A 23,849-nucleotide genomic window follows, 5' to 3' on the forward strand; every position below is an offset into this window, starting at 1 on the left:
GCCTCCAAAACACAATCATGGAATTCTTGCATTACCTGCCGAATATCCCCGGAGGCCGCACAAATGTCGCTCATATTTAACACGACACTGAAACCATCCATCACAAACCACGCCTCACCCGAAATCCCCTGGGCAAGGGTACACAATTCCTGCCACAATGTGCTCCTGTGAATCACATCATTCATACCATAGACAACAGTAATCAAATGTTGTTGATGAACTAATCTGTTAGTTACACGACAATGAATCATTTGATTACTAATAGTAAGAATATCAATCCCAATTTCAGCATCATTCCAAGTTAACCAAATACGATTATCAATATTAGTGTAATCAACAAACCACTGCCACAAAGGACAAATGCCTTGTTGTACCCACGTTATGTTTGACGCTACCACACGAGTCTCAAGGATACCAAGAAACAGTAACCTGTGATTTCGAATCAAGTCCTTATCCGCAATTTAATAATCACGTCGGTTAAGACCTCGCACATTCCAAACAACTGCTGGGATCATGGATAACCATCAGAAGGGTTGCGTATTTTAGGGCCCTCATCTGGGTTGCTACACTCACATCGTCATCAGTTAGAAGTCCGAAAGTATTATGTAGGATAATATCCGTACCTCTAGTAGGGGAAGTGGTCATTGCCGTTGGCAATTCGTCCTCCTATAGAGGCTCTATCCCCTCCTTCATCTCCTCCACCGCACCCTTCTCGACTTGAGGGTGTGGAACATACACTTTCACGGGTTGTGGTGATCGTTGTTTCGTTGTTGGGCACGTCTTGGCGTTATGGCCCAGGCTCATGCACGTATGACACTTCATTGGCAACCATTCATATTCCATGTCTACCTTACAAAGTACCTCAGTCCCGTCCTCCATCAGCATCAACAGGACAAGATGTTTTGATAGTTTGGAGGATACATCGATCATTACATATACACGAGTGAAATCCAGTCTTGTGCATGCTTTCGTGATGGCATCCGGGTACAACGGCTTCCCCACCCCACTTGCAACTACACTAAGACCCTCAAGGGTCCAAAACTCCACTGGTAAGTGCCGTAGTCGAATCCACACTGGGACTTACGTATGTTTGTGTTTATGTAATGCCACCCCAGGTTCCCACCGTTGCAATATAATCGGCTGGCCTTGAACAGCCAAGGCCTCCCCTCGATAACCTCGTCCATCGCAGCCATCATATTGAAATTAAAAGAAATAAAACCCATTTCATATCGCAATAACATCCTTCACAGCTAGCCATATGGATTTAACAAAGGCATTCAAGTGATGAAAATACAATTTCTTCCCCAAAAAAAAACCCACGGCTGTATGTTTCCATAGGCGAGATCCATCACGAATCATGCTCAATGTCGGCTGAATTACAACTTCTCCATTTTGCATGCACGGCTCAATATACTTCAACGTTCTACAACTCGAATTATTGAAAGCAGTAGCAAAGTTATCGACAAAGCAGATGTTGTCGAGCCATTCGAAACCCACGCATGAGCGGATTCCCATCAACATGGAGAGGAATTGGGCCAAACCTTTGCTCCCACTTCTTCTTCAGATTTTCTAGCGCCTCAAAGGAGGCGTGATCACCATTGTCGATCACCTTGTGTACCAAAGTGAGGAATTGAACGATATTAAACGATGCCCGAACGCTGTCCATGGAACCCGCAGCGAGGTGCGATCGTCCAGCTTCCCCAACTCCATCCACTCGCACTGTGCGAGAAATTCCATTACCGCCATTGACCTCCTCTCCCCGACGATCATCAACTGCCTCATCCTCCTCACCGGCGTTCTCTGTTGTCTCCACCGCATCACCATTGTTCCCATCGTGAGAAGTGTGTGTGTCTTGAGGTGTGCTAGTGTGTGTGAGAGAACAAAGAGTTTTTGGAGAGTCCATCTTTTCGTATCCGTTACTCACTTATTATGATTTTTATAATTTAGACAACAAATGGCTATAATTACAGCCTTTTCAAGATAATTTTTATAATTTTTTTCTTTGTAGATCTTGATTTAACAGAAATCCTAATGTATTTGGTCTTTTTGGAAACATATACCATATCTGAAATGCAAACACAATCTAAACTCAAAAAAAATAGTTAAATTGCAAATTAGTCAGGATGTAGTTTTTTATCTAAAATCTTTCATTTTTCAAAAAGAAAGAACGGGGCTTCCTTGCTCAAAGGAAAATCAACAGATATATGCTGAAATAACTAATTGAAAAAAAAGAAAAAAACACATCCAATATTTATATGAATTTCAATGAACTTTCCAATATTAATAAATGGTTGAAAGAATGAATAACTTATTTCGTACTAAAAGGAAGTGAAAAATGGGGCGTCTCAGACCGTGTATCTCGGGAAGGCCCAATCCAGGCCGTCCAGGGCCCGACAAATTCCAAATCTCCAAGCAGATTAATATACACATATATATATATATTTTGAATCGTCCAAGCAGATATATATATTATATATTCTTTAAATTTGCAAGTACGGTTCTTGCACAAGTTGTTGCTGTCGTCAGGTGAAAATTTTGTCTTTCTTGCATTCCCATTAAACAAACTTAACTGAGAACTGGATTTACAAAGGGCTCTCTCTCTCTCTCTCTCTGCTATAAATAATGGCATTGCATTGTGTATTGTTGGTGGGAAAATGGCATGTGGAGGGTGAGTGATGAGCCCAGAGAGTGGCACATGGCATCTCACATTTCCATGGTCCTTTTGATGTTTTTAAGAGAATCAGTTGCAGAGGAGGACCACTCGTTGGTCTCTGCAAAATCCTGCACTACTTTTCTTTTTTAATTTGCACCAAACACTCGGAAAGGGTGATTTTACTCTTTCATCTGGAATTCAAACCCATAAAACTACCACTTCATCTTTCCTCTCCATTGCCATTTCTTGCATACTTGCTACCATCTTCTTGTTTCACTACGCGCTTTCTGCTAATTTGATCTAATCAGTTTTGACCATTTCTTGTTTTTAATTATTTCACTCCACTCTCACTACTCCCTTTTCCTTTCCCTTTCCCTTTCCCTTTTATAATCTATCACACTTTTTTCATAGTCATCTCCTTTTCTCTAACAACATATATATTCACATTCATATTCTTATACTCATCATCTCTTTGTGTTTTTCCTTTTTCGAGAAATTATGGCCTGTTGTCTGTGTTCTTTCCGGGCCTCCTCAACAACCTGGATAGCTCTTCTTCTCCCAATATTTGCAGTTTTTGCAAGATTTTTACCCCTACTATTTTTTATCTTGTTCTCAGCCCTTTTCCTCCTCCTCCTCCTCCTCCTCAAATTCTCCAGACCACCCACAACTCCTGGAAAAAATCAAAACCCTGATCAAGTTATGCAAGAAAATGGCATCATCGCCACTCTTTCATCCTCCAATGATGCTGGACAAGAAGCTGCATCTGCATCTCCTCCAGCATCATCATCAGTTCCAGCAGAAACGAGTACAACGGTGCTGCCGAAAGAGCAGACGGTGGAGGAAAACGGACAGGATTTGTACTCGGAAAGCGAGAGCATGGATCAATTCTCGAGCACATCAACTGACGACGACGACGACGACGACGATGATCATTCTTCAGACACCGAGTGGCGTTACAACAGCAAAGCGGGACGACAGGCGACGCTGGACTGCTCAGACGATTCGATATTATCGGACGAGGAGGGCCTGATCGAAATCGCCATCCCGAGTGGGCAGTTCGTCTCTCCAGACAAATTAGATCCGCAGTTGATGAACCTCAAATGCTGCAAACAACTGTCTGATCATCATCATCCAGGGAAAGATCCCATGTTTATTCATCAGAGGGATTTATTCTTGGCGGAGATGAATGAGGAGGACAACTTGATTGAGATAGACATCTACATGGGATCCATCAAGCTTTCATGACAGGGTAGCCCATGAAGTCATGACCCTAGTTGAACCTCGGAAGCCTGAGCTTTTCAACTGTAGTACTGTTTTTGATCCATTTTTGTGGATTTACGTGAGGTTATCAGTTCAGGTTTTCTAGGGTTTTTCAGCTTGTAAAATTAATTATATAACTTAATTTTCCTATAATTATTACAATATTTTTTTCCCCCCTGAAAAAGTGAAGTAGAATAATAACAATAATTAAGGTTATGGTCCCTTTCATGATTAGCAAACAAATTATTACAGGACTTCCCACTTGCATTCTTAATTTATTTATGTCCTTAAATGCCTTTTCTGCACCTACAATTATGGCCTCAAACAATGCCTGCAGGCCTGCATGTGATTTCTATATACAATTATGTGCACACACATGAGGTTTAGTGTCTCTATATTAAGGGAAACTTCATGGTACTCACTATTTATGGAATGAAAAGTTATAATTATAGTTACGTAAACATAGAGGGCGGTAATTTTGATCATGCAATTAAAACAAGAAATTGACAATTTAATGATAGCTGAAAATTCATAAATTGATCCAAAAATATGCACGTGTTATGTACGTGACACGTTAATTTAAAGATTTTTTAATACGAAAATATAGTTTGTTTGTGACGAAAAAAAGTGTGCCAGTCGCAAACTTTGTGACGACCTCATAGCATCGTCTCAAAATTCATCACAAAATCCATTTGTGTGATGAAACCAAAAACTTATTAGTTGCAGGACGAATTTATCAAAAATGATTTCAATGGATCCAAATTTCCGACCCCACGTACTTATAGGATTAGAATTGTAATTTTTTTTATTGTTGAATCAAATAGAGGTTTGAGGCCCCGCAACTTATAAGTTGTGAATTTAAATCTCATGAATATTAGTGCATATATATTTTTTATAGTAGTTATTTATTTATTTATTTAAATATATTCATTCATTTAAATTATTAAATTAATTTTTAAATTTAAATATATTAAGTAATATAATGAATTACATACGATCCAAAAAATAATTAATAATAATGATCACAGAAATGTTAATGGCGCAAGTTTGGTAAGATCTGTGGATCTTTTGGGTCTAGCCCGTGATCATTTCTTGATTTGAATTTATTTTATTAAAAATCGACCTAAACATAATTAATTGAGAATGTGGGGGTGATTTTTGCTTTTTAATTAACTTCGTAGTATTCAATTTTTGAACTTAAGTTTAGGGACAAAAACAAAATTTCCTTCCTATAACTTTGGTTTGAATTTAATTTTAGTCCTTTATGTTTGACAATATTAGATTTAGTTTTTTATCTATTAATTTTGTGTAGATTTGATTATTTAATTTAATTTATGACTCTTTTGTCCTTTTGATGATAAAAACTAACAGTCTATCCTAATGCTTTAAATGTAATATAATAAAAGAATAATTACATTTACACCCCTTGATCTATAGCCTCTTTATACAAACCATCCCTATTTTTTAGATAATTACACATACGCCTACCAAAATATCACTATCATTTACACAAACTACCTCTCACTTTTTAGAAAAATTACGCACATACCCCTAGAAATATTAGCATCTTACACAAACTACCCAGATTTTTTGGCTATCAGGGGTAGTTTCTGTAATTATGCAAAAGACATGAGTGATTTGTATAAATAGACTATAGGTCATGGGGTGTAAATATAATTATCCCTATAAACAAATATTTTTTTGATAAATATAAATTCTTATACCATTTTAGACGGGCATTAGCTATGAAATACAAAATGAATGGATATGTATGGACTAAAATTACTTTTGAAAAGTTGTGTGGTGCAAAATTATCCAAAATTGAGTAAAAAAACTATAAGCAATTTTAAAAGTTATCGGATTAAAACTAAAACGGGTAAATTTAAAGGACTAAAATTAATAATAAACAAACTTAAAGAATTAAATAAATAATTTTTTCTTTAAATTTACGCAAAATAACTCAAGATAGGAATGAATAATTATTCATTACCTCAAATTCCTAAAGCCTTTTCAAAATTAAAAGCAGTTATCGAGAAGTACAATTTTAGATGGACTTTCATTAAGTGTTGGTGAAAACTTTTATTTTTAGAGAAGTAATTTTTATTAAAAAAAAATCGTTGAAAATTATAGTAAAATTAAAAGTTAGTATTTGTATTCAAAAAAAGGTAAAAAAAAGTAGCTAAAAACCAAATGGGTAGGAAACGCTTTTAAAATAAATTTAATTAATTAAAAATCATTTTGTCTCTATGTGTTAAAAAGATACTATTTTGGCCTAATATTTGCACTTGTCTTTTCTTAATAATAATTATTTTTTTCTAAAAAATAATAAATTTTATTTTAGGTAGTGTATTTCACTATAAAAAATGTGGAATTTGTAACAATTTTTTGTAATGGCCATAAGGTCGTTCCAATACACACAGTCTTTGTAATATTTTTGTAATGGATTGGATGTGCTGACGTCGTTGAGGGGGAATAAAAATGCAATTATTTTGTAACGGCCAGAACCGTTACAACAACCGTTATAAAATTTATCTGTACCTAAAACCATTACAATTTGTAGGCCGTTACTAATTTGCTATAATTTTTTTAATGGCTCGTTATTTTTGTAACGGCTTTTTGGTGAAATAAGGAGCCGTTACAATGGCAGTGACAAAAATCGTGGGAAAACACACAAAAAGACGGTGTTATAAAAACTGTGAAATTAGAGACGGTTTTTTGTAATGGCCGTTACAAAATAACAGCTACATTTTCTAACGGCTATTTTAAGAGATCCAAAGGCCGTTACAAGAGCCATTACAAAAAAACTTATATATTCATTTCATTTTATTTGTTGTAGAAATTCTTACTAACGACACACACTCTCAACATACTGATTTTCGTACATATACGTTTGATTAGCGTATAGTTATTACTCGAAATTTGGACCGTCAACTAGTGCTGATCATTACTTAAGTTGACCAGGTAACAAAGACTAATTTAATACTTTATTGTATTTAATTAAATTAATTATAGTTTACTATTTTAATTTTATAATTTTTTTATTAAATTTATATCATTTAATTATATGTATTCTCCTAAATAGTGTAGTGTAATATTTATAAATTTATAGGTTGTCAAATTAGAAAATTATTATATATATATATACATACACATGTGAATACATGATATATATCATATTACGATAATTGAGGAGATGGATGTATAATAAGAACCAAACCTCTCAGGGAGGGCAGGTCCTATAGCGGAGTTTGAGAATGAGCTTAAAACTTTCATAGAATGGACAAAGGGCCAGTGTGGACTTATGGATGGAGACAAAATTAGGTGCTCTTGCTAAAAATGCAAAAACACAAAGTTTAGAACACCCAACGATGTGAGTTATCACTTGTTTATGGGCGAGTTTAAGCTAAAATATTATAATTGGACTTTTCATGGTGAGGATAGTGTGCAGGAGTACTTTGAGCCTATGACTGTCACTTCAGTGCCGGAGGAACAAACTCCAACTGCCCATGTCGAGGGTAATTATTCACATTGGGTGATGAACAACATATGAATTAGGCGCAGATGATGATTTTCTATGGAAACGGGTTGAGTTATTTTTCTTTTTCTAATAATGTTGTGCCTGATGATGGTACGAGGTCCAGCCATGTTGATGTAGGTCCTAGTTCATATTATTATGACAGTGGCCCCTGTAATTATGAGTCAGGGTTGACAAACCATTTTTACTATGTACTGCATCCTGCCGACCAGTTATTGTGAAACGGTTGCACCCAATCTCAATTGGTATCTGTTGCTGAGTTAGTGGATATCAAGGTGGACGACCATATTTTTTAGCGATAAGCCGTTACAAAAGGCGTTCCAATAAAATAATTTTTTTTAGTGTTTCATATTTAATTTTTGACAAATATTTTGTCATAGATATTATTAAAATATTAAAACTAATTGAAAAAATATTTAATTCAATTATTCTTGCACTAAATAATATGGATCATGCATACTCAATAAATGAACTAGTATGATTGTAAAAAAAATATATATTTTGTTAATTAATTATAACAATTAAATTTAATATTTTTTTCAATGATATAGAATTATATCGAATAATATAGTAAATAAAATATAAAAATCTAAAATATTACATATGTGAAATTATAAATTTTATTACTATTACATTATTTGAATACTCAGAATGAGGAATTTTAAAAATAAATTAATAAATATAAATTTGAATTTAGAATTATTATAATGAGGGTAATGTAGTCCAAAATGAAGATGAATTTATTTATAAAAAAGACTAAAGCAACTAGAAGCATGCCCCAAGGTGCTTTCAACTTTTACCAACTTTTACCTTTTGGATTAATACTCCTTTTTAAGCAGTCTCAAACGTAGAATCTAGCATGTCAAATATTTTAAAAGTGCTTGTTTAAAATCAAAAGTTAAAAAATGCTTCTTCAGAGCTTTCGCAAACACAGCTCCCTAAGAAGTGATTCTGAAACAGATAGAATTTCTGTAGGTAAAAACTTTATCACAAATGAGCAGGTACAAGATCCTAATGTTATTAGACCTATAAATGAGTAAGTAACATCTCACTAATACCCAAAACATACTTGTTGTTTGTCACTAATAATTATTTTTTCATAAAAAATAATATATTTTTATTTCGATTGGTATTTCATATTTATATTTTAAAAATATTAAAAAAATGTGTTTAATTTAATAATGCTCCCACTAAGTAATATAATTGGTGAATCATTAACAATAATTAAACTTGCATGATTGCAAAAAATAATTATTTTATTAATTAATCAAACAATAACATGTGAACGAAATAATCACTACAAAAAAAGGCGAAATTTGTAATAACTTTTTTGCAATTGCCAGACGGCCGTTTCAATACACACGGCCTTTATAACGGCTTTATAACAGACTGGACGTGCTGATGTTATTGAGATGATAGTAAAAATAAATTTTTTTCTAACGGCCAAACCTATTATAACAATCGTTATGAAATTGGTGTGTGCCTAAAACCGTTATAATTTGTAGGTCGTTACTATTTCGCTATGGTTTTTGTAACGGATATTTGGTCAAATAATAAGCCGTTACAATTGCAGTGGCAAAAGTCGTTGCAAAATACACAAAAGGACAGTGTTACAAGAACCATCACATCAGGGACATTTTCTTTGTGACGGCTGTTACAGAATAACGGCTATATTTTCTAACTGCTATTTTTCAGCGGCTATCTTGGGCGTTCCAAATGCCATTACAAAAACCATTACAAAAAAACTTATATATATTCATTTTATTTGTTTTAAAAATTCTTATATTAACCACACAAACTCTCAACACTCTGATTTTCATACATATACATTTGATTAGCTTGTAGATTATTACTCGAATTTTGGACCATCAACTAGTGTTGATCATTACTTAAGTTGGTTGATCAGGTAAAAGAGACTAATATAATACTTTATTATGTTTAATTAAATTAATTGTAGTTTACTTATTTTAGTTTTATGATTTTTTATTAATCTTATATCATGTTAATTATTTATGTGTTCTCCTAAATAGTGTACGTAGTACTGTAATATTTATAAATTTGTAGATCGTCAAATTAGGAAATTGATTAAATATATATATATATATATATATTTATGTGTGAATATAGTGATATATATATCATTATGTTACGAGAATTGAGGAGATTGATATATAATAAAAACCTCCCAAGGAGGGCAGGTCTGATATCAGAGTTTGAGGATGGGTTTAAAACTTTCATAGAATGGAAAAAGGGTCAGGGTGGACATATGGATGGAGACAAAATTAGGTGCCCTTGTTAAAAATTAAGAAACACAAAGTTTAGAACACCCGAAGATGTCAGTTATCACTTGTGTATGTGAGGGTTTATGCCGGAATATTATAATTGGACTTCTCATGGCGAGGATAGGGTGCAGGAGTACTTTGACGCTCTGACTGTCCCTCTAGTGCCTAAAGGAGCAAATCCCAGCTGCCTATGTGGAGTGTACTTATCCACATTGGAGTGATGAACAATATATGGATTGGGCGCTGCGGATGGTTTTTTATATAGTCGGGCCGAGTTATTTTTCTTCTTCTCACGATGCTGTGCCTGGTGATGGTATGAGGTTTTGCCCTATTGATGTCGGTTCTTCTTCATATTGTTATGGCGGTGGCCCCTATGATTATAAGTCAGGGTTGGCAGACCATTTTTACAATATAGTGCATGTTGTCGATCAGCCATTGTGGAACCGTTGCACCCAATCTCAATTGGCAATTGTTGCTGAGTTGGTGGATATCAAGGTGGACGATCATATTTTTGAGTGATCATGACCGAATATCCCAGTAGGCTAATAAAATATTGCCTCGGATCACACCCTGCTGAGAGATTACTATAGCATGAGAAGTTGATAAAGGATTTGGTTTACCCGTTGAGAAGATCAATGCGTGTAAGAATAACTGCATGCTGTACTAGAAGGGCGACGTTGATTTGGAGTACTGCAAGTTTTGTGGGGACGCTAGGTATAAGCCGACTCGAGGGGGAGACTCGCGCCGCAAGAAGTCCCCATATGCTGTCCTTAGGTATCTACCGCTTACTCCCCCGTCTGCAGAAGTATTCTTCGAGTGCAACTGCCGAGCCCATAACGTGGCATGCCACACATCGGACTAAGGAGGGGTTAATGTGTCATCCATTCGATGCTGAAGCTTGAAAGCATTTTGACCGAACGTATCCCGATTTTATAGAAGAGCTGCGTAATATTTCCTCCAGCCTTTTTTGATTCAATAGAGCACCTCATTGTGCACCTGCTGTATGAAGCTGAATAGGGGGGCTAGTGCAATACAAGTGGATTACCTATTCAAAAGGTTCCTACGTGAGTTGAAGAAAAAGGTCAAAATTAAAGCACGTGTCGAGGCATACATTGTCGAAGAAATCAATTTGTTTTCTTCACAGTACTTTGAGCCGGACGTGCCTTCCAAATGAAGCATGCCTCATAGAAATGATGGCGCACGAGCAGTGATGATGGAATCTAGGTGTCTATTTTCAACCACCCTGGTAGGGCTAATGGTGCCTCGAAGAAGAGATTGCTCAGTGGAGCAGAACGACACATCATCGAGAAGTACATTTTGACCAATTATGAAGTAGTCACGCTATATTATGAGTAAGGTGTTATTTTCAATATACTTACATGTTAATTTGTGTATTCATGTATATACTATCATTTATCTAATTAATATATCTATAGGTCATACCTGAACAAACTGTACCAGAACCACCATTTGGCCGGCCTAATTATTGATCGATTTGTATCGACTAAGTTCAAGAATTAGTTCAAACGACGTATAAGTTAATAATTTTTGTTTTGAATTTTTAAAAGTACGTTGTGTCCAAGTTCAAAATATATGATTAATATATGAACGTGCAGGTACATCCCGAGTTGAACTACACGGACAATGAGCTCCTCAAGTGTCATTATTAGGGTCCAAGTGTAGAAATGACGTTGATACCTTGCTAAGTTGTGAACGGGTACGACTTTCCAGAAGGAATGTCACAACATCAACAAGTCAACAATGAATTGTGGGGTGTGTGTCAAAAGTTCATCGTATACAGACAAGGACAATGACTTCTATGGAATCATCAAAGAGATCATTCAATTGACATATCCACTAATTCCAAACTTGTACATCATTCTGTTCAAGAGTCGTTGGGCCAATCTAGTAAAAGGCATGAAGGTACACCCACGCTATCACCTCATTGATGTAAACTTCAAAAAGGTGTACTAAAGGAATGAACCATTCGTACTTGCATAACAAGCAGTACAAGTGTACTATACTGAGTACCCAAGTATGAAGAGGGACAAAGCGGATTGGATGGATATCTGCAAAATCAAGGCTCGAAGAGTTGTTGATTAGTCCAAATGGACTGAGATCGCATATCAACCGGAGGAAGTCGTACCAGTCCCCGAAGTTGGCCGTTCAAAAATATCATATATATACAACTTTTGCAAATCTTTTTCTCTCCTTCCACTTCTTTCCTTTCTTTCTCCTCTCCCCACCACTGCCTACTCCACCCCCTGCCCCACCGCCGCCTGCACACCCCACCCTACCCCACCTTCGCCCCTGCCCCACTTCTCTCTCTCTCTCTCTCTCTCTCTCTCTCTCTCTCTCTCTCTCTCTCTCTCTCTCTCTCTCTCTCTCTCTCTCTCTCTCTCTCTATACTTCTTTGCCATCTTCGCCTCTGCCCCACCACCCGTGCCCCACCTCTCACCTCCTCTCTCCCCCCCCCCCACACTAGGTAAGTCCCCTATTTTTAATTTTTGTACTTTTTTGCTTTGATTTAATTTAAAAATTATGTATAATTTCTGTAATATTTTTAAAATTAGTGTGTAATTTTTCATTTCTATAATTTTAAAAAAACTTTTTTTAAAATTTTTATATAATATTTCTGAATTTTTTTTAAAATTATAGAATTTTAAAAAAAATTGATTTTTTTATTTTATTTAATTTTAGGAAAAATATGGACCTGAGAGCAATTTATAGAGAAAAATATAGCATAATGTAAATTTAGGATAAATGTAGACCTTAATGTAATTTTTTTAGGAAAAAATGGACCTTAACAAAATTTAAGGCAAAATTGGACCTCCATGCAATTTCTAGGAGAAATATGTATTAGACCAAAAAAATTGGACCTTAATGTAATTTAACGGAAAATTTGGACCTAAATACAATTTTTAGGAGAATTATGAATTTTATGCTAAAATCGGTCATCAATGTATATTAGGCGAAATTTGGACCTAAATGCAATTTCTAGGAAATTAATTAATGGACCTTATATAATTAATTAATGCCTATTTTAGAAAAATAATGGAATTTAATGAAATTTTGTAAATATTTTAGGAAAACATTAGGGCCTTAATTAATGCAAATTTTAATGACAATCAGTGTTCCACCACCCTCGGGACGAGGTCGTGGCTGGGGCCGTCTTCGGGCCCTTGGTTGTAACCCTCCCCAAGATGAGCCAGTGGATGCACCTCCGGCCGCCCCATCCTCGGAGGGAGTCTCCCAGCTCCCGCCGAAACCTGCAGACTCTCCCGCAGTGGGGTCAGATGCGGCGGTAGGAGCCAGCAGTACACAGGCCCCGGCGAGACCGTAGGATGCACCACCACCACCAGCGCCACTACTTTCCCCAGTGGCTCAGAGGCGTTTCATCAGCCTTCGAGATGAGAGGTACGTAGAATTATTTAGTTAATTTATTTAATATTTTTTTAGTTTTGAATTGATTTTAATATTTTAATTATTATTTTCATGTCGGACCGCGATTTTCACACGACCATCAATAATGCGATCAAAGGGTATTATCCGCATTCCTAGGCCAACATATCGCAGATCCCACAAGAGCACCAGCTAATCTGGTTCCAAAAATTGAAGGTAATAATAATATTATTTAATTTTAAGTAATGTTTATATTTTTAAATTAAATATTTATATATTCTTTTTGTCAATTTTTAGATGTCGTACTAGTGGGACTGCAACGACGAGTCGATGTTCAAACTCGTCAAGTCGCAGGTGGGGAAGTTCCTGCATCAGCGGTTCGCTAACGCACAAAACCAGTTGGCCCGACCACTGTAGCTCGCCGAGGAGATTTGGTACTAGCTCTTGGAATTCAAGTCGAGCACAGAATTCCAGGGACAATCGGTCAAAAATAAGGTCAATCGGGCCGCCAACCCGAAAGCAACTGCGACCGTCTATAGCTGGGGATCGTCATCCGTTGGGGCGCACAAGCGGAAGATGGTAAGTAGTTTAACGTGTATTAGTAACTTCATTTAATTTTTTTAATTTCTAATCATTTTTTAAATTGATTTTTGAACAAGAGACACAACTCGGACGCCCTTCACTCAAATGGAGGTGTTCAAGAAGGTCTACAAAAAGAAGGAATACGGCTAGTGGAGCGGCCCGAGGTCAAATGAGGTCGCGGTAAGTAATTAAAAAAATTATGTAACTTATTCTTTTAATTTTATATTATTTTTTAATCTAATTATTTAACATGTTCGCAGGAGATGTTCTTAAGGATGATGGAGGAAAGCCAGAGACAACAGAACAACAATGAAGAGCCTCCATTGTCCTCTCAAGGCTCCATGGCCCCAAACGAGCAGCAAGTCTGGATGTCAACAGCGAGTGGCCGAAAGACGACCATCTATTCGGTCTTGACTCCGAGGCCCACCATTCAATTGCTGGACCATCCTAGGCAACCTAGTCGACTGCTCCCCCATCCTCACCACCACAACTGCAGTACCCCAACATAGATGATCGCGCGTTGGCACTTGAGTGCAACATCAGAAGCGTCGATCCCAGCTGGCTCGATTCTCTAGCGACGACGAACATGCGGCAGCTAGGAATAATAATTTAGATTAGGATTTTTTTTGTATTTTATAAAAATATAATTTTGTAATAATATTTTAATTTTTATAATTAAATTATTATTTTTTGTTATATTATATGTGTTTTTATATAAATTTATTTACTTAATTTTATAAAAAAATATTAAAATATATTAAATAAAATAAATATTAAAATATATTTAAAAAATAATTTTTGTAACTGTATTTGTAGCGCTTTTTGTAATATACCAATAAAAGGTAAAATCGTCAGGCCGTTACAAAGAATGTGCCAAAAATAATTACTAATTAGAAACTAGGCCGTTCCAAACACCGTTATAAAAGCAATGTAAAAAGCAGTTATAAATGCAGTGCCAAAAATATATACAAATATAATACAAAATAGTTACAAAGGGTATTATAAAAATCATTCTAAATATCTACAGACCATATCTAAATATATTTATAAAGACCGTTACAATAACAATTATATCAAATCCAACCTAGCCGTTACAAAAGCAGTTCCAAATTAATTTTTTTTCATGTCATTAATTTTGTAACGACTACAATCAGCAGTCACAAAAGTCATTACAAATTGTAACGGTTTTTAATTAGGCCGTTACAAATACTTTGTAACACCTTTTTAGCCGCGGTAGGACTTTACGTTACAAAAGTTGTTAAAAAAAATATGTTACAAATTTATTAAAAAAAAAAAGTCATTCCAGTAATGATTTTTTTGTAGTGAATATAATTAGATGATATCGCATATAAAATATAAAAAAATAAAAATATTAAATATGTGAAAGTATAAATTTAGTTATTGCTAACATTCTATTTTTTTGTAAATTCTGACATCAACTTATATATACAATTTTAAAAATAAATTAAAAATAATAAAATTTAATTAAGATTATTATAATGAGCGTAAAGTCGTCAAATATAAAGTTGAATTTATTTACACAAAAGTTAAAACAGCTAGAAAGTACTTTTTTAGCCATTTTAATTAGAAACATAATCTGACATTTCAAATACTTTAAAAGTACTTTGTGGGAGCCAAAAGTTGAAAAATATTTTCCTAAAATACTCACAAACAATCCCTTAATATTTTGGACAGAAAATTAAGAAACTTATTATGAATCTATAGTATATATAATTGAAGAGGGGTGAATTAGTGTCTCAATTATTTTTATATGTTAATTTTAATTTTTAATTAATTTATCAATTTATTTATAAACTCCCCGCCCACACATCTAACTTCTCATTCCCCCATTATCTTTCAAAAGTTATTTTTTTCATTCATTTTTTTGTCAATATTTTTTTTATAAATTCAATATTAACTTATTATTTTATATATGTTTTATCAAAATAATAAATATTTTATTTTAAATAATATTTATAACAGTTGCAACACATAGATTGTGCCACAATTACTAGTATTTATTAAGTATAGGTCGGAACAAGATAAGACATGCAATCGACATGCGAACTTGCATATAGGACCTGAAAACTAATCCAAGTCTATTATCATTTTCAATATATATAGGGGTGTTAATGAATAGGGTAAGACCTTTTGTAGATCCATACCAATAAAAAGACCTATTCTATCAAATAATACTCAGACCCTACCCAACTCCCTCAAGACCTAATACCATTATTTTGGATTCAATTTTTTGGGTTTGGGTAGGGCTAAACCCAATTTCTATTTTCTTTCTTCCTTCATAATATTGTTGTATAATGTTTGACATTTTTATTCAAGACAAAGTAATTAACAAAAGACTAAATAAATTTTAAATTAAATTAAATTCTTTTTTTATTTTTACCTATATTGTATCAATAAATTCATAATTATTGAGACTAATCACAATAACTCTTTCGGTAGAATGTTTTAAATAATATATCATTTATTATATATTATACAAAATAATCTAATAAAATTTTTAAATCTACATATTTAATAGCAATTGAATTTAATAATATAAAATTTTGGCCCAAAAGGCCCACGTGGCAGCTCACACTCCACCGTGACATCCAGTTGGCCTAGGTGTCAGTAGCCATCTTGGAACCATATCAACCCTAGCAAGAAAGACATTAGTCCCAGCGGACGAGGGAGGTCCCCTCAAAGCCCTAGATTTCTTGACAACTTGGACTTCTTAACGGTTATGAGTCTTCACTGATGAATGGTCCCCCAACTCCAAGATAAGCATTCAAAGGCACACCTAACCGAAGATAAGAACGAATTATGGCTTATTCGAACAAACTTTATCCATTCTTCCCGATAATAGAGGGAACGTGCAGAATCCCACAGCAGGGGACCTCCCTTATAAATACAGGTTTACTCCTCTATACGAAGGACACCTTCATGAGATCTCCCAAAAACCCTCTAACGTCTCTCACACCCCCTAACAAACTTCCTGACACCTTTTTCACTTTTGGGACGTCCTCCTCACGTTCCTCACACTTCTCTTACTCCCAAATCACCTCTTTCATTCTCTAAGCATTTTTTAAGCACTCTACAAGCACGTTATCACATGTTCTTGCACTATTCACTGACTTATTTACCATATCTCGATTTCAATTATATTTATTTACTTTTTAGCTTTATTCAATCTCAAATCCAATACTAACTTGGGCGTCGGAGTGCTAACGCCTTTTTTCAAGTCCCCCCTTTTAGGATTTACATTCGCTTAGTCCAAGCCTTAAACGATTGTTCAAATCTATTGAATCCGTACATTTTTCGAACGCATCAAAGATATTGAAAAATATACCAAGGACGATATTATATTTATATAATTAATTATTTAATTATTTATTAATTAAAAAATACATGATTAAAGAATTACGAAATAAATAATCTTATGGTGTCTTAAATTTTTTATATTTGTTCACTTGAATGTAGATCAACTGAAAAAACAATAATCCAATTGAATTGAAAAAAAAATAAATATACTTTTTTTTATCCGAATTTCGTATATAAACCTATAAATATTGATAGATAGAGACTCCGTCCAAACTCAATTTATGTTATTTTAATAAATTTGAGAATGAATCTGAATCTAATAATGTTGGCTAAATTTGTACCCGAGTCTTTAAATTAATTTATGGACTTGGATATATCCATGAAAACAGCACCTCTGTGGGCTGCATTCAGGCCATTAGTGAATTGAAAAGTTGTAGCCCAAAAGCAAAATCTCTATAAGTAAAGCAAAAACGTCTCTCTCTCACAGTCACATACACACATGGAGTTGAAGGCGAACAGTAGCAAAAGCACACCTTCCACCCCACATTCAGGTTGTATATTCTCTGCCTTTTTGTAGTTTTTCCTATGAAAGAAAGGGGTATAAAAATCTGTCTTTCGAACTATGCAGAATCAAAACCTGTTGTTTGCAAGAAAGATGATGTCTTTTCACATTCCCAAACTCCTGTGGGGAAGCCCACCTCGTCTCCTTTCAAATACTTAGGTATCTTGCTATCACTTTCACTACCATGTCCCCTTCTCATTATGTATTCATATTATGGGTAAAACTTATTTTGCCTTCTAGCTAATTTCCGTTTTGTTTTTTGTACAATTTGCCAAACTATTTACACAATTCGGGGTACATGGTGGGCCGAGTCTGCCCAGAATCAACTGAAATCACCTCATAAAAACTCAATTTAGGACCCGCTCAGTACTGTTAATATTGATCTCGGCCCTTTAAATGAGCCCTCGTTTGGGGTCATTTTTAAACATAAACCCGTGGACCAACCCGGTTGAGGCCTAAATCAGGCTCAGTTTATTTATGAACTTGGGGTATTTTTTTGAATAATTATTTAAATTTATGATTGTTTTATGGAATTAATAAATTAAATCAATCAAAAGTTTGTAACTAGGAAAAAGAGTAGTTAAAACTAAATAATAATATGACTAACAAACTTATAGTAATAAACTTAGATATAACAAACAAAAAAACACTCAAAATAAACTTTGAAGAAATAATAGTATTGGGATTATATTACATGAATGCTGGTGTAAATAATAGGTTTTTAGGTGAAGTTCCAAGTTCCATGGGATCTTGGAAACTTAGGTGGTTTCTGTTAGAGGCTCTTGCTGACAGTTGGGATGACCCTGTCCAATGCAACCACTGGTTTTTAAAGTGAACGAACTTTATTGGATGATGCTCTTGACTTGATAGGGCTTTCTCCAGCCAACTTTCGGTTTTAGTGGGCTCTTGGTAAAAACTGTTGCTCCAGCCAACCTTACTCTACTGGGGGCTATTCCTTTGGCTCTTTGTATCCTGCTTGTTATTTTATTGCTTTTGCATTATTATCCATTCAAATTTTACTTTGTTCAGTTTTCTTTTAACCTTCATTTTCCTATTATTTCATAAGAGGAGAGATTGCTCTCCAACAAGTTCATGCTCTTGCAGCGTTGCACATAGGTTCATCACAACTTAGCACGGATGTGGACAAGTTATCATGCACTTGTTATTTTTTTATCGAACTGATTACTTTTGATCATTCATTTTCTATTTATTCCACAGGAAAAGAGATTACTAAAGAGAAAGTTCAAACTTCGAAATTGAGTAATGCATCACAAGGAGATTCATCACGTCTTCCCCAAGAGAGTAGCAAAGACATCGAGCGCTTGGTTTCTCCTACTCCTCCAGTCCCTCCTACCCCCAGAGGGTCTAAACATCCTCATCCCCCCTCGTCTAGCTTGGGCCAGAATGATGGGCACCCAGGTTCATCCCCTTCTGCAGCTCCTTCTCCTAAATTTGCTGGAAATAGTCTCTTAGAGAGTCCGCCTCACCAGTACGGTAGCATGGGCTTGTCAGGCGTGGATCTTCTTTGGGATGAAGACGATATGGCCTTGGGATGTGAGAGAATCAGGTTTGCAGTGAATGAACAAGATGCAACTCAGTTTGACAACCTCAAGTTTGAGAGTTTGGACCAGCTGTTGTGCAGCTCAGCCTCTAGAGTACGTGACTTTTGTCTATGATTAATCATTCTTCCGTTTTGTTTCAGCCCCTTCCCTTATGATCTCACCTATCTTCTTGATTTGTCTCCTCTCCAGATAGCCACCTTGTCCAAGACTTTACGCCAGCGTTTTGAGTGTTTGCAGCAGGAGGTAACTCAATTACAGACAGCGGAAAAGGAGTCGAGCAAGGAGATATCTCGCCTCAAAGGGGAGTTGGAGTTGATAAAGAAAGAACGTGATCAATGGATGGAACTTTTCAAGGAGGAAGCATCTACAGGAAGAAGTTTCCTTGGGTCCCAGGCGGGCTGGAACTTCCTGGAGGAGGTTAAACGTGAAAACTTGGAGAAGTTTAAGAAGTCTGTTGCTTTCCGGAGGCTAGTGATGGATGAGGCCACTGATATCTTTGACCAGACTGTTTGGGAGTGCCGTAAGAAGCTTAAGGCGACGATTCCCTCTCCCAGCAAGGATCTCACTCCAGATTGTCAAGGCTCAGATCTCAAGGAAGCTTAGGCCTCCTCTACTGTTATGTTAATTAGCTTTTATGTTAGCATTTTGGGTTGTCTTCCATTTTGCATTTTGTGTCTTGCTTGCTTGGAAGATACCTCAGACAGTGTGGTCTGCCAGAGTTTTGTCTCTGAAGAATATCGGACAGAAGCCAAACATCATCAATGTATAGGGGATTTTGCTTTCTGTTGATGATCTTCACCTTTTTTCATGTGGCATTCAAGTGATTCTGTCAGAAAAACAAGGAATATAAAATGTGCATTGATTTCCTGTCTGAACCTCCAGTCCATGTGTCTGAGTCTCTTCTTTAAGGTATCTTTGGACTTTGGATTTTGGTTATTTGTCCGAGGCAAATGTTGTAATTGCAGTGCTGAATTTGTAGATTTATCATGTAAAATAAAGTGACCCTTCTTCAACAGTTGAAAAATGAACAAATTTGTTTCTACATTTGATACATAAAAGCTGCATGATTCATCTTTATTGATTGCCCCATAAGTTAAGTCACTGCACATAGTACACACACAACATTCAAACTCAGGTACCACCACACAAACATGTCATATCAACAAACATCATTTCCCATTACCCTCCAAGCAAGGAGTGAAGAAGAAAATGTCGTCGAGCCGATCATTACTAGGTGAATTGCCGCCGTACACCAACAACCCCTCTTGATTGTCTCTCCGCCCACTTGCAAACGCACACCATCCTCGTGGCCCTGGATGGTAATCAGAACCGGACCCATCGTCCCATCGTTTCCACACTAGTGTTTCTGTGTCCAGTGCATAAACTTCACCCGAAAATTTACCGGCACCGAGGTGGCCTAAGTCGCTTGGATCAATCTCTCCGCCATATATAAATATGTACTTCCCTACGCCAACAGTCGAAAACACACTCCTCGGTGTTGGTTTTTCCCCGCTCGTCTCTACTTGAATCCACTTCCCTTCTTTTGGATCAAAGTAGTGCACATCATCAAGCTCCACACCAGAGAAACCATACACAACCCAAATTTTCCCAAGCACAGCCACTAATCCTGGCCCACCCCTAGGCTTACAGTTCTCCCCCGGAAGAGGGAACTCAATCCACTCTTTGTCGACAACATCATAAGCCCACAGATCGTTGAGCCTTCCAGCATTGCCACACCCTCCAAAGATGTAAACCCGTCTCTCATCCGCCGTCATCGAGTGGTAGCTTCGATGAGGAGGACCGGGCGAGAGTTGAGTCCACATGTTTGTGTACGTGTCAAAAGAATAGAGCTCATTTAGCTCCTTGTGTGTGGCGTCTCTCCCTCCGAAAACATAGATTGTCTCAGCAATGGACGCCATTGTGACGCCAACACGAGGCGGAGGAATGTCACCCTTTGCCTCAGCCACTGACCATTTTTGTTCATTTAGATCAAACATATAGAGGTGGTTGTCCACCGGGACTCGCGGTGTGAACTCCCCGCCAAATGCATAAACCTTTTGTCCCACAACTGCAATGGCGTGTGAGCTTCTTGCTCCAGGCCCTGCCCCTTTCTGGTCCAACTGCAAACATGTCGATTTTCATCATAAGTTGTTCAAATCGATTTTCATCCAGACTCTAATATAAAAAGTTGACGGGTGACCTTTTATTACAATTCATTCAAGAAAAATCCTGGTAGAAAGTGATCAACTATGCGATTTCTACTAACCACCTAAATTTTGTATCTCACAGACTTCTTTTCATATTTTCTAGACAGCTCACAATCTGACTACAACCAATTCCTAACACAAAAGACTTGGGATCACTACAAACCAGCAAGTACTAGAATGAGAAACCATGATCTGCCCTGACAATGTAATTCATCATAATAAGGACAAGGTTTAAGAATGAATAAAAACAAGAAATATAGGAATCATCAAATGGCTGAAACTATAAGGTTGACAGAGCAATGAATCCAAGAATTTGATTAAAGTCTAACAATTCCATCAGATGAATATATTTCTACGATTACATGACATAAATTGCCTAAATTGTGAACTTCCACTGCCCACCAAAATCAAAACCCACAAAGCAAATTCCTTTAAAACTTGCAAATAAAATGCAAGAAATATAAAAAATTCCAAAACCAAAGGGAAAATTAAGACAGTACTGACCTTAACCCATTTGCCTTCTCCAACAACCATTTTCAAGAAAACTGCTGATTCTCGCTCTCAAATCTCTCCCCTCCACAGTTTCCAAAGTATTCCAACCCCCCCACACCCTCTTATACAAGTAATTTACCGAAAATTTGGGCCAAAAATGCCCTCCATCTTGGCTCAAACTACATGCCATGAACCCATATCAGAGTCAAAATCCTTGCATGTATGAAGGGCATAAAGGGTTTAATACTCTCCGAGAGTGGCATAGATCATGCCTCATGGAATAAACATGTAAGATAATCTTGATTAGTTTAAGATAATCTTAATTAATCAAATTCAGAATAAGGACTAGTGGAGTTTATTGCATGATTTGTCAGCGTCAGTAGGTAGACAAGCCCATGGTTTCAAACGTTAAATGCCTTAATTAATTGAGTGATTAGCTGTTAATGTTCTTGTCTTGAGAATCTTTTAATAACTCTTTGTGTATGGAAATCGGAATGTTTATTACAAAAGTGATGTAAGATTAGCATTAACTTACAAGAATAATATTATTATTTACTTGGGATTTAATGCAATTTATTGTGTGATATTGAAAATTGCAACTTATTCTCATATAGAAAAAAATAGCAATTTTATACCTTATATGTTCTAAAAAATAAAGTAAAAAAACCTTAATGTGCTTGCGTGTGTCACACTCGCTTTTCTATATGTTTTGAAAAATATACTTTTATAAAATTACATTTGCATTATCTACCACCGTTGGATCTGATTTGAATTTAAGCTTGAAAATTAATGACAGATCAACGATCTAGATTTTATTTAATTCAATTAATCATATAGATTTATTTGTACATTTAAATAATATATATTTTATATAAAATTTAATTCAAAATATATATGTAATATATTTATATATATAATTTTTTAACTATATATATATACATAGAGAGAGAGAGAGAGAGAGAGAGAGAGAGAGAACGGCTGGAGGGACGGGGCGGTGGTGACGGCTATCGACGCTGGAGGGGGAGAGCGGCTACTGGAAGGGGGGAATTGGGGGTGGCGACGACTGGGGCGGGGGGATGGGGAGGGGCCGCGGTGATGGGGACTAGGCAAAGACCAATACCCCACGAATATCAAAATTAGTCAAAATTAATTACTAAATAATATTAAATTAAAATTTTAATATCAAAATTAATTTCTGAATATCAAATTAAAATTTTAATTTAGTATTTAGTATGTATCAAATTTTGGGTAGCATTATTGATTTATTGCACAGTGCACATCCTTAAATGTGGGTCGATCCGAATTTATATTTTTCGGGAGCGGCCAAAAAGGAATTTCAATTTATATGAGATGGTAAAGTAATTTCAAATTTTAAAGAGATCAAAAAACTTTAAATGCCACACAATTTAGTGAAAAGTAAGGCTGTTGAGAGAAATTAAGACCAATCGAAATTTCTCTACTAATATGAAAAAAGGAAAAAATATTTATTTATAATTCACGATTTGTGACACTGCAACATTAAATTTTAAAACTATAAATTATATCCTTAATTATTTATACCAATATATATGTTCGTTTATGGATAAATTACAGCTATTTTCCCCAAAATTTGGTATAATTGCAAATATTTTCTCATTATTTGAAAAATTACAAATATCTCTCTCAAGTAAAAAATAATTATGTAGCCCATAAACTGAATAACACTGTTTTACCCCTACTAGATTTTTCTTATAAAGAAACTATTAAAAAATTTTGAGGGTGTGTAAAATAAATTTTCATATTAGCTTATAAAAATATTTTAAAAAATATATATAATTATAATATATAATTCAAAAGAACATTTTGATCAGTTCAACATAAAAAAAAAAAAAAACAAATAGATACTAAAAAACGAGCTTGTTGTTAAATGAACGTTAAAATTAAAAAGTTTTATAATTTTTTAAATAACGATAACAGATATATAATTATGTCAAATATCAAGAAAGATAATTGTA

The 23,849-nt window shown here is 35.4% G+C and overlaps 3 protein-coding genes across 4 annotated transcripts; 2 read left to right on the forward strand and 1 right to left on the reverse strand.

Annotated features, from left to right (window-relative positions):
• Window positions 1–2,654: 2,654 nt before the first annotated feature.
• LOC148787094 (uncharacterized) lies at window positions 2,655–4,075 on the forward strand. Its single transcript, XM_088884108.1, has one exon. It carries the CDS (start codon window positions 3,152–3,154, stop codon window positions 3,896–3,898), a length of 747 nt encoding a protein of 248 aa, XP_088740234.1. The 5' UTR covers window positions 2,655–3,151; the 3' UTR covers window positions 3,899–4,075.
• A 13,368-nt stretch (window positions 4,076–17,443) lies between these two features.
• On the forward strand, window positions 17,444–20,037 carry LOC105167404 (uncharacterized). 2 transcript variants are annotated; one of them, XM_088884194.1, is made up of 5 exons: window positions 17,444–17,583; window positions 17,661–17,753; window positions 18,813–19,013; window positions 19,107–19,249; window positions 19,346–20,037. In XM_088884194.1, the coding sequence occupies exons 1-5, from the start codon at window positions 17,532–17,534 to the stop codon at window positions 19,757–19,759; spliced, it is 903 nt and encodes a 300-aa protein (XP_088740320.1). In that variant the 5' UTR covers window positions 17,444–17,531; the 3' UTR covers window positions 19,760–20,037. The 2 variants fall into 2 exon arrangements, with proteins under 2 accessions (XP_088740320.1, XP_011085409.1); XM_011087107.3 differs by having other exon boundaries at window positions 18,813–19,249.
• Window positions 20,038–20,180: 143 nt separating this feature from the next.
• LOC105167403 (Galactose oxidase/kelch repeat superfamily protein) lies at window positions 20,181–22,102 on the reverse strand. The gene is made up of 2 exons (XM_011087105.3): window positions 21,868–22,102; window positions 20,181–21,276 (listed from the first exon to the last, which is right to left on the reverse strand). The coding sequence occupies exons 1-2, from the start codon at window positions 21,895–21,897 to the stop codon at window positions 20,326–20,328; spliced, it is 981 nt and encodes a 326-aa protein (XP_011085407.2). The 5' UTR covers window positions 21,898–22,102; the 3' UTR covers window positions 20,181–20,325.
• Window positions 22,103–23,849: the final 1,747 nt, after the last annotated feature.

This window comes from Sesamum indicum, linkage group LG8 (genome assembly GCF_026168435.1).
Source record: "Sesamum indicum cultivar Baizhima isolate 11 linkage group LG8, ASM2616843v1, whole genome shotgun sequence".
Classification (NCBI taxonomy): Eukaryota; Viridiplantae; Streptophyta; class Magnoliopsida; order Lamiales; family Pedaliaceae; genus Sesamum; species Sesamum indicum.

What these genes read in the sequence shown, in the direction of transcription:
- LOC148787094 (XM_088884108.1), top strand. Translation starts at nt 3,152, where the DNA reads ATGGCCTGTTGTCTGTGTTCTTTCCGGGCCTCCTCAACAACCTGGATA.
- LOC105167404 (XM_011087107.3), top strand. Translation starts at nt 17,532, where the DNA reads ATGGAGTTGAAGGCGAACAGTAGCAAAAGCACACCTTCCACCCCACAT. An exon ending in GTCTCCTTTCAAATACTTAG is followed by an intron (nt 17,754 to 18,812) that starts GTATCTTGCTAT and finishes TTTATTCCACAG; the next exon opens with GAAAAGAGATTACTAAAGAG. An exon ending in TGTGCAGCTCAGCCTCTAGA is followed by an intron (nt 19,250 to 19,345) that starts GTACGTGACTTT and finishes TCTCCTCTCCAG; the next exon opens with ATAGCCACCTTGTCCAAGAC.
- LOC105167403 (XM_011087105.3), bottom strand. Translation starts at nt 21,897, where the DNA reads ATGGTTGTTGGAGAAGGCAAATGGGTTAAG. An exon ending in GAGAAGGCAAATGGGTTAAG is followed by an intron (nt 21,277 to 21,867) that starts GTCAGTACTGTC and finishes ACATGTTTGCAG; the next exon opens with TTGGACCAGAAAGGGGCAGG.